Source organism: Carcharhinus amblyrhynchos, chromosome 25, assembly GCF_965287045.1.
Source record: "Carcharhinus amblyrhynchos chromosome 25, sCarAmb.v2.hapA, whole genome shotgun sequence".
NCBI classification, from domain to species: domain Eukaryota; kingdom Metazoa; phylum Chordata; class Chondrichthyes; order Carcharhiniformes; family Carcharhinidae; genus Carcharhinus; species Carcharhinus amblyrhynchos.
In genome coordinates, this window is record NC_137348.1 from 12,238,722 (window position 1) to 12,249,248 (window position 10,527).

General features: G+C 44.9%; 2 protein-coding genes across 2 annotated transcripts in view; one reads left to right on the plus strand and one right to left on the minus strand.

The window, feature by feature from the left end:
- LOC145358184 (kynurenine--oxoglutarate transaminase 1-like) overlaps positions 1-10,527 on the minus strand; it is a 247,401-nt gene that overhangs the window by 152,047 nt on the left and 84,827 nt on the right. The gene's annotated exons all lie outside the window — the stretch shown is intronic.
- phyhd1 (phytanoyl-CoA dioxygenase domain containing 1) overlaps positions 1-10,527 on the plus strand; it is a 28,945-nt gene that overhangs the window by 14,992 nt on the left and 3,426 nt on the right. Inside the window, exons 7-10 of the mRNA XM_080212407.1 lie at positions 2,718-2,739; positions 5,962-6,090; positions 7,303-7,419; positions 10,302-10,428. Coding sequence (XP_080068533.1) covers positions 2,718-2,739; positions 5,962-6,090; positions 7,303-7,419; positions 10,302-10,428 — 395 coding nt within the window. The remainder of the gene's footprint in view (positions 1-2,717; positions 2,740-5,961; positions 6,091-7,302; positions 7,420-10,301; positions 10,429-10,527) is intronic.

Genomic DNA, 10,527 nt, shown 5'->3' on the forward strand with positions numbered 1-10,527 from the left:
AGAATGGTAGGAAGGACTATTACTTATGTGGCGAAAAACTGCAGCAGGCGACGGTGCAGAGGGACCTCGGGGTCCTTGTGCATGAGTCGCAAAAACCCAGCTTGCAGGTGCAGCAGGTGGTCAGGAAGGCGAATGGGATGCTGGCCTTCATAGCGAGGGGGATTGAATATAAAAGTAGGGAGGTCTTGCTGCAGCTGTATAGGGCATTGGTGAGGCCGCAGCTGGAGTACTGTGTGCAGTTTTGAGCGCCGCACCTGCGCAAGGATATTTTGGCCCTGGAGGGAGTGCAGAGGAGGTTTACTAGGCTGATACCGGAGTTGAGGGGATTGAGCTATGAGGAGAGGCTGAATAAACTAGGCTTGTACTCGTTAGAGTTTAGAAGAATGAGGGGAGATCTCATTGAGACGTATAAGATGATGAATGGGATGGATAGGATAGAGGTGGAGAGACTCTTCCCGCTCAAAAAAGACAGTAGGACTAGGGGGCACAGCCTCAAGATAAAGGGGAGGCGGTTTAGAACGGAGTTGAGGAGGAACTTCTTCACTCAAAGGGTGGTGAATCTCTGGAATTCTCTGCCCGTTGAAGTGGTGGAGGCTGCCTCGCTAAATATTTTTAAGAAGCGGGTTGATGGGTTCTTGATAAGAGAGGGGATTAAGGGTTATGGGGAGAGGGCGGGAAAGTGGAACTGAGCCACAACAGATCAGCCATGATCTTATTGAATGGCGGGGCAGGCTCGAAGGGCTAGATGGCCTACTCCTGCTCCTAGTTCTTATGTTCTTAATAACTGAAATGGACCTATTAGTAAAATACTGAAGGCAAAAACATGAAAAGCTCTAAGAGATAGCTGGGGGTGGGGGGGGAGAACTATATATCTGTGAATGAAAATGAGAAGGTGGCACATGGTCTTCCTCCTCTGTCTATCTTATGTCAATAAACTTGTTGGGTCTATCCATTTGTCTGAACAGAGAAGGGGACAGCACTGATACGAGTTTTAAAATGGTTTTCTTTTATTGAACAGAACTTAAAACATTAACATGACAAAAGCAAAAAGAAAAAGCAAACTTGGAGACTGTCTTCTACTGCCAGCTCCTTAATGAATGGATCGCCAAACAAAGTGAAAAACACACATTAAAATCCAAACTATGTTTCAACCATTACCCAGTAGGACTAGGGGGCACAGCCTCAAGATAAAGGGGGCGCGGTTTAGAACGGAGTTGAGGAGGAACTTCTTCACTCAAAGGGTGGTGAATCTCTGGAAATCTCCGCCCGTTGAAGTGGTGGAGGCTACCTCGCTAAATATTTTTAAGACGTGGGTTGATGGGTTTTTGATAAGAGAGGGGATTAAGGGTTATGGGGAGAGGGCGGGAATGTGGAACTGAGCCACGACAGATCAGCCATGATCTTATTGAATGGCGGGGCAGGCTCGAAGGGCTAGATGGCCTACTCCTGCTCCTATTTCTTATGTTCTTATGTTCTTATTACAGCTGTGGTTATGTTGCAGATTGCCTGCATTGTGTACCCTTCAGGAATGCAGGCAGTTTTTCGCTAACCTTTAGCCTTCTGATTCTTCATGTAGTCAAGTTATCAAAGATAGTCTAGGGAATCTAAAACTAAAGGGTGCAAATTTAAGATGAGAGGGGAGAGATACAGCAATGTCCAGAGGGGTAACTTTTTCACACAGAGGGTGGTGAGTGTCTGGAGCAAGCTGCCAGAGGTAGTAGTAGAGGCGGGTACAATTTTATCTTTTAAAAAGCATTTAGATAGTTACATGGGTATGATGGGATATGGGCCAAATGCCAGCAATTGGGATTAGCTTAGGGGTTTTAAAAAAAGTGGCATGGACAAGTTGGGCTGAAGGGCCTGTTTCCATGCTATAAATCTCTACGACTCCATGACTTTGGCTCTGCCCCATACCTGATGGACAGTGCCAAGGTGCCCACTAGGCATGGGCACTTTGCTCTCTGGGCAATGCCAGGGACACAGGCTGGCACTGCCAGAGTGCCCATGCCCAGACAGCACCCCTTCTGGGGGGCTCCAATTGTTCCCACCTTGACTCCAGAGGGGTTGGGCTGCTAGTTCCTCAAAAGTGGGGAGTTAGTCTGAACCCCGCCAGACTGAAATCGCACTGACAGGGTGGGAGATGCCATGGGGTCTGGAGAATTCAGTCCCGGGCCTGATAATCATAGTTAAATAAGATTAAAAATAGATTTAAATCACTTACCAGCAAACTGTTCCTGTTGGTTTCCAATGTGGTCCTGACTGCACCAGATATCTAGCGCTGGGAAATGCGGGTGCATTGGGAATGCATGCACGAATCCTGCGAATTGTCCAACACCCTATCCTCCTGGCAGGATGGGAGAATCATCCCCAGGGAGAATCGTCAAAGCTACAGAGCAAAAGTGATGGGAGTACCTTATCTGTTTAATGTTTTGTTGGTGTTAATTAGTAGCAGCTCAGACCACTGACCCTCTCTAATATTTAACACTTGATACAACAATAGATTTTGTTTTATAACATCCTTTGTCACAAGACCTGTTATGCTAAAATTATTAACCACGTTACTGAACTTTGTCAGTTCAATCCCATGTTAACTATCATGTACTAATGGGGTTGAATGATTTATCTCAGGATAGTTTGAGGATTTTAAAGTTTTCATGAGCAATCTGCTAGCTGGTACAAAATGCTAACAACATGTCACTGTGTTTGTTCTTCCCCAGCAACCAGGAATTGGTGGTGAAGGTACGGTCAAATTTCCCTCCTATTCAACGGGTTATTAATTGACAAAAGGGTAAAAGGGTATGGGGCGAAAGGCAAGAAAGTGGAGTTAAACCCATAATCATGTCAACCATGACCTGTTTGAATGGCAGAGCAGGCTCATCAAACCAAATGAAGCCAAATATTTAATCATAGAACCCTACAATGCAGAAGGAGGCCATTCGGCCCATCAAGTCTGCACCAACCACAATCCCACCCAGACCCTATACCCATGACCCTAACTAGTCCCCCTGACACTAAGGGGCAGTTTTAGCATGGTCAATCCCCCCAACCCGCACATCTTTGGGCTGTAGAAGGAAACCAGAGCACCCAGAGAAATCCACGCAGACACGAGGAGAATGTCTGTGTGGAGTTTGCACAATGACCCAATCTAGCAATTGAACCTGGGTCCCTGGTGCTGTGTGGCAGCAGTGCTAACCCACTGTGCCACCCCTTTCAGATGTATTGTTTCCTTGTGCTATGTATATGTTTTGGGTTCAGTGCAGTTTTTAAATTAAAAGGTATATAATATTATCATGTCTTCATGAGATATAATGAAAGACATGTATGTATTGATTTGCCAGTGTGTTATGGTTTGGAGTTGTAGATTACTAGCAGCCTGAGAAAAGGCAATTTGCTTGGAATTTGCCTACGTGGCTCTCCCGATGTAGTTGACTAAGTTTATGTAGTGATCTCCTAGGCAATACGAACCAGGTTGGATTGAATTCTACCCCTGACTTGTGCTTATAGAATCGCAGAACAGTAGCAGCACAAAATTTGATCTGATTTGATTTATTATTGTCACATGTATTGTTATACAGTGAAAAGTATTATTTCTTGTGCGCTGTACAGACAAAACATACCACTCATGGAGAAGGAAAGAGTGCAGAATGTAGTGTTACAGTCATAGCTAGGGTGTAGAGAAAGATCAACTTAGTGCAAGATAGGTCCATTCAAAAGTCTGATGACAGCAGGGAAGGAGCTGTTCTTGAGTTGGTTACGTGACTTCAGACTTTTGTATCAAGAAGGTGGAAGAGAGAACGTGCGGGACACGTGGGGTCTTTGATTGTGCTGGCTGCTTTTCCGAGACAGTGGAAAGTATAGACAGAGTCAGTGAATGGGAGGCTGGTTTGTGTGATGGACTGAGTTTCGTTCACGATGCTTTGTAGTTTCTTGTGGTCTTGGACAGAGCAGGTGGCTGCAATACAACCAGAGAGAATGCTTTCTGTGGTGCCTCTGTAAAGGTTGGTGAGAGTTGTAGCAGACATGCCAAATTTCCTTAGTCTTTTTGAGAAAGCAGAGGCACTGGTAGGCTTTCTTAACTGTAGCGTCGGTGTGGAGGGACCAGGTGATCTGGACACCTAGAAACTCAAAGCTTTTGACCATTTCCACTACTTTTATGTCCTCCACTATGCTTCCTGAATTTGATGACTATCTCCTTCATTTTACTGACATTGAGGGAGAGATTATTGTTGTCACACCAGTTCACCAGCTTCTCTATTCCTTTCCTGTGTTCCATCTCATCACTGTTCGAGATTCAACCCACTACTGTGGTGTCATCAGCAAACTTGAAAATTGAGTTGGAGGGGAATTTGGCCACACAGTTGTAGGTATGTAAGGAGTATAGTAAGAGGTTGAGGACACAGCCTTGTGGGGCACCGGTGTTGAGGATGATCGTGGAGGAGGTGTTGTTGTCTATCCTTACTGATTGTGGTCTGTGGATTAGGAAGTTGAGGATCCAGACACAGAACGAAGAGCTAAGCCCTAGGCCACAGAGTTTGGAGATGATTTTTTGTGGGAATAATGGTGTTGAAGACTGAGCTGTAGTCAATAAACAGGAGCCTGATGTAGGTGTATTTGTTATCTGGGTGTTCCAGGGTTGAATGTAGGACCAGGGAGATGGTGTCTGCTGTGAACCTACTGCAACCATAGGCGAGCTGTAATGGATCTAGGCAATCTGGGAGGCTGGAATTGATTTGTCCCATCGCTAACCCGTTGAAGCACTTCATTAAAGTGAGGTGGGCAGCACGATGGCACAGTGGTTAGCACTGCTGCCTCACACCACCAGGGACCTGGGTTCAATTCCTGGCTTGGATCACTGTCTGTGTGGAGTTTGCGTGTTCTCCCCATGTCTGCGTGGATTTCCTCCGGATGCTCCGGTTTCCTCCCATGGTCTGAGAGATGTGCTGGTTAGGTGCATTGACCCAAACAGGCGCTGGAGTGTGGTGACTAGGGAATTTCACAGTAACTTCATTGCAGTGTTAATGTAAGCCTACTTGGGATGGGTTCTTGATAAGAGAGGGGATTAAGGGTTATGGGGAGAGGGCGGGAAAGTGGAACTGAGCCACAACAGATCAGCCATGATCTTATTGAATGGCGGGGCAGGCTCGAAGGGCTAGATGGCCTACTCCTGCTCCTATTTCTTATGTTCTTATGTTCTTATAAATAAACTTTAAATGAATGATGGAAGTCAGAGCCATCAGATGATAATAATTAAGGCAAGCTGCCTGGCTTTTCTATGGTAGAGGGATGATGGTTGTCTTCTTGAAGCAGATAGGGACCTCAGATTGGTGTAAAGAGAGGTTAAAGATGCTTGTGAATACCCCCGCTAGCTGATCCATGCAGGACCTAAGTTCTCATCCAGGTACCCCATCCGGGCCAGTCGCTTTCTGTGAGTTGATTTCCGAGAAGGCTGATCTGATGTCTGAGATGGTGACCTTATACTGGTTTGGCCAGGCTTCTAGGGCAGAAGGCGTGCTTTGCCTGATCTCTTGCTCAAAATGGGCAAAATGGCCATTCTGCCCCTCATTTTGTTGTCCTTCCACTTGCTCTTGTCACTGGATAATGGTAAAAGGAATCAAATCTCCAATGTTGTTCCTCATCAGAACTGGGACTGATTCTTTTGTAATGATTTTGTCTTCCCTCAGCAATAATCTCATCGTTTGCTCAGTTACTTTTGCTCCTCTGTTGCTTTTATTGTAAACAATGGGAGGGATATGAGACTGCATTGATGATGTAGTGAATGATGGGTTTGTCAGCACTTAGAGAAAATGGTAGGGGTGTGTGCTTTTCCCATCTCCTCCAGGTCGATTGACCAAGCCTCAACTTCTTGCTTCTTGTAGGTTGAAATTGATGATCCGCTTTTGGTCCGGTCACAATTTCATCCCTGACTAATCTCCAAATTATTCTTGTTTTTGCTGTTTCCAGTGACTCCTCATCAGGATGCCACCTTCCTATATACAGAACCTCTTGGACGCATTGTCGGTTTTTGGATTGCACTGGAGGATGCTACGGAGGAGAATGGCTGCCTTTGGTTTATCCCTGGCTCCCACACAGGTAGGAATCATAACTACCTTGAATTTGAGATCTTTCACATATGTAATGATGCACTGATGTTACCAGTGATCCTTGACCTTCCATTAGTAATGAAATCTCAAATCTCAGCTGCGGTAAAATGATATTTTTTTTCCAGTTGTTCCTGGGATTTAGTGTCTCTGGCAAGGCTAGCATTTGCTCCTAACCCCTAATTGCCCTTGAATAAGGTGGTGAGCAGCCTTCTTGAACTGTAAGCTGTTCATGTGGTGTAGGTACAGTGAGGGAGGGAGTTCCAGGATTTTGACCCAGCAACAGTGAAAGAATGGCGATATAGTTCCAAGTCAGGATGGTGGGAGACTTGCAGAGGAACTTGTGTTACTATGTGTCTGCTGCCCTTGACTTTCTGGTGTGTTGGAGGTTGTGGGTTTAGAAGACACTGTCCAAGAAGCTTTGCTGAGTTGCTGCAGTGCATCTTAAGCAGGTGGTACACACTGCTGCATTGGTGGTGGAAGGGGATGAAATTTTATGGTGTGGGATGCTGATCTCGTGTGCTACTTTGCACTGGATGGAAGTCATTGCAAAGGCGGAGTTGCAAGATGGGAAGATAGAGGCAGTTCAAGCCATTCTCTTGTTTTTCTAATTAATAAAAAAATTTTATTAGTTAATGTGGGACATGGACATTGCTGGCTGGCCAGATCCCTACCTGCCCTTGAAACTGAGTGACTTACTAGGCCATTTCAGAGGGCAGGTGAGAGTCAACCACTTTGCTGTGGTTCTGGAGTCACACATAGGCCAGACCAAGTAAGGACAGCAGATTTCCTTCCCTAAAGGACATTAGTAAATCAGATGTTTTTTTTTCCGACAATCGACAATGGTTTCATGGTCATCAGTAGATTCTTAATTCCAGGTTTTAAAAAAAAATTGAATTCAAATTCCACCAGCTGCTGCAGTGGGATTCGAACCCAGGTCCCCAGAACATTAGCTGATTTTCAGAATTAATAGTTTAGCAATAAGATCTTTAGGCTTCTCTACAGACCAGACAGTAGGTCTCCCACTTGCTTCCTCATCTATGGGGAGTATGGTGCATGGGTAGAAAATTAGTGAAAAAACTTCACAACTAGAAAATTCAAATAAAACATGATACAAACATGTGCATTATTAGTGATTGAAAATCTAAGACACTGCATAAAGTCTGTTTATGCCCATTATACAACACTTTGTTTTTCTGTGCAGTTGGTATTACACGGAGGATGGTACGAGCTCCAAAAGGAGAATATCCTCTGACTCAATTTATCGGAAAGGAGCGTGATTATCCAGATGATGAATTCATCCCTGTTCCAGTTAAAAAAGGTAGATGGCCATTTGTATTACACTGGGATGATAACGGATATTGATAGTGATGCTTTGTATTGTATTGAATGCAATATAATAATCTCCCACTAGAGTGCAAGGAGGGAGGGCATTCGGCCCATCCAGTTTGTACTGACCATCCGAAAGAGCATCTTACCCAAGAAGCCCCATCCCCATAATCTGATGCATTCAGCATGGCCAATCCAGCTAATCTGCACATCTTTGGACTGTGGGAGGAAACCAGAGCATCCAGAGGAAACCCACACAGACACAGGGAGAATGTCCAAACTCACACAGTCAGTGACCCGAGACCGGAATTGAACCCAGATCCCTGGCGCTATGAGGCAGCAGTGCTCACCATGCTGCCCCATGTTTATCCGTATATATTCACTGTTAAAAGACAATCACTGCACACAAAGTGGAGATTTTGCTGTTTTTTTTGTTCTCTCCCTCCTTAACCCAGGAGCATGAAGGCTATGTGTGCCCAGGCTGCACAAAGACAGTCACCCGAGGGCGGAATCAACCCCGGGTCCCTGGCGCTGTGAGGCAGCAGTGCTAACCACTGTGCCACCATACCACCCTAGTAACTCCATATATTGTGGTCAAAAGTTGCTGACATAAACTGTAGTGATAGAATATCAGGGGGACATGATGAGTAATGATGTTGGTGCCTCTGATGATGTCAAAAATACTTGTGGTCATCTTCAAAACCATGAGATTATATTACTACATTGAACTCAGCTCCTGTTACTCATATGATTATTCAGCCTATGGCTACGGCCAACTGGTTTTTGGTTTTTACAGAAAAACAAAAAGAATCGTAGAACATGACCTTCAAAATACTGTTTAAAGTGATTGTGCTATCAAAATAGGTTGGATTTTATCCGAGCCTTAATGTAATGCTCCATCTTATATAGCAGGAAATGATCTAGTGTCCTGAGTCCCTGTACTGTGACTGTGAGGGAGAGGAAATCAGAGGGAAGGTGGCAAGACTAAGCCAACTAGGAAGGAAGCAATATGTGAAGTGGCACCTGAACTCAGAACACTACCCAAGAGTTTGGTCTAAAAGTATTTTTGGCGCATTCCTCAAAACAGGCAGGCCAAGGGAGTGTTTTGTCAACTAGCGAATGGTAACTTGCTAAAATTTGGCTGCATTTGTTGGTATGCTATGTGTAGAATCACAAAATCATTGAGTCCTTACAGTGCAGAAGGAGGCCATTTGGCCCATTGAACCTGCACCAACAACAATCCCATCCTGGCCCTGTCCCTGAAACCCCACATATTTACCCTGCTAGTCTCCCTGACAATAAGGATCAATTTTAGCATGGCCAATCCACCTAACCTGCACATCTTTGGACTGTGGGAGGAAACTGAAGCATCTGGAGGAAACCCACACAGATACTGAGAGAATGTGCAGACTCCAAACAGACAGTGAACTGAGGCTGGAATTGAACATGGGTCCCTGGCGCTGTGAGGCAGCAATGTTAGTCACTGTGCCACCCAGTAATTGTAGTTGTGATGTTTTACTCTGCTACATCATTGCAAGCAACAGAGGAGGCAGCAGCCTAATCTATCGAGGTTTAGAAGTATTTTTGTAACAGTGGAAGGGAAATTCTCTAAAAGGGCAAAAAAAAAGTGCTGCCCTATTGACTGCTGTCTTTTCCTTGGAGATGTTAAGAAATGTAAGTTCAGAAAGACCAAAACATTTGTGCAGGTATTGAGTTATGTTGGCCAGAGCAAACAAAAAGGCCCAAACATTAACTGATGCTGCATCTTGATTCATGGGACTGTAGATAGAAATCAGTCTAGTACGTTTACAGTTTAACATGATGAATAAAGTGATGGAATTAATTCCTACCTTTTGGAAAATGCATTAGAAAGGGTGCAGAGAAGAGTCACCAGGATTTGGCCTGGGATGGGGTGTTTCAACTATGATGAGAGGTTGGATAAATGGAGTTATTTTCTTTAGAGCAGAGAAGGCTGTAGGGAGGCCTGATTGAGGTCTACAAGGACGTAGAAAGGGCAGATAGAAAGAAACTTTTCCCATTAGGAGAGGGGTTGATAATCAGGGTACATAGATTTAAGGTCAGGGGCAGCAGATATAGAGGGGATTTGAAGAAAACTTTTTCACACAGAGGGTGGTGGGAATCTGGAACTCACTGAAAGGGTGGTAGAGGCAGGAACCTTCAAAACACTTAAGAAGCATTTGGATGAGCACTTGAAATGCCGTGGTATACAAGGCTATGGACTAAGTACTGAAAAATGGGATTAGGATGGGCGCTTGGTGGCTGGTGCAGACATGATGGGTTGAATGGCCTCTTTCTGTGCTGTAAAGCTCTCTGACTCCGTATCAGGGCGCAGGGGTGTGATGTAATTGCATTTCTGCACTTGTGTGGACCAGTATGCACGTGTGGTTGGGTTTTGGTGGCCATTTTGTGTTGGCAGGAGTCACAATCCACAGTGTGAGAGCATGGCTGCGGCTTCGAATTTGCCCCCGTTACACCTGAGGGCTGGTTTACAAATAGCATTTGAGACTTTTAAGTTGCAGAATGCTTGCTGATCTGTCTGGATGTCGGAAGGTACAGAAAAACCTGAAAGAATGAAAGCTTCTGGACTTCTGGTCTGTGATGCTCAGCCAGGCTGCAGCAAGAATAGATTTGGAACATGTGATGTCCAATACTGGCAGTGCCAAGGGGACAAAAACACTTTTGGGTCTTGGTGTTACTGACGGCAGTGGCACTATCCTTATTTAATTTTACAATGCTGCGGTATAAAGACAGCAATGAATAAATATAAATTGTTCTGAACCTGAAGGTTAATTTGAATGAAAATGTTGTCTCAGTGTAACTCAGACTTGTTGCTGGATGATTTGCTTTATGCAGGTGGGCTGATCCTCATCCACGGGGAGGTTGTGCACAGAAGTGCTGCAAACACGTCAGATAAATCAAGACATGTCTACACTTTCCACCTGCTGGAATCCCAGGATAGTCACTGGAGTGAGGAGAACTGGTGAGGATTTCAGTTTGTCCCTCAATGCCTCTCTCCGTGAGAGACTTGCATTTGCAACATTTTGGTGTTGGGTTGATGTTGTTGCTTTCAATGTAACCC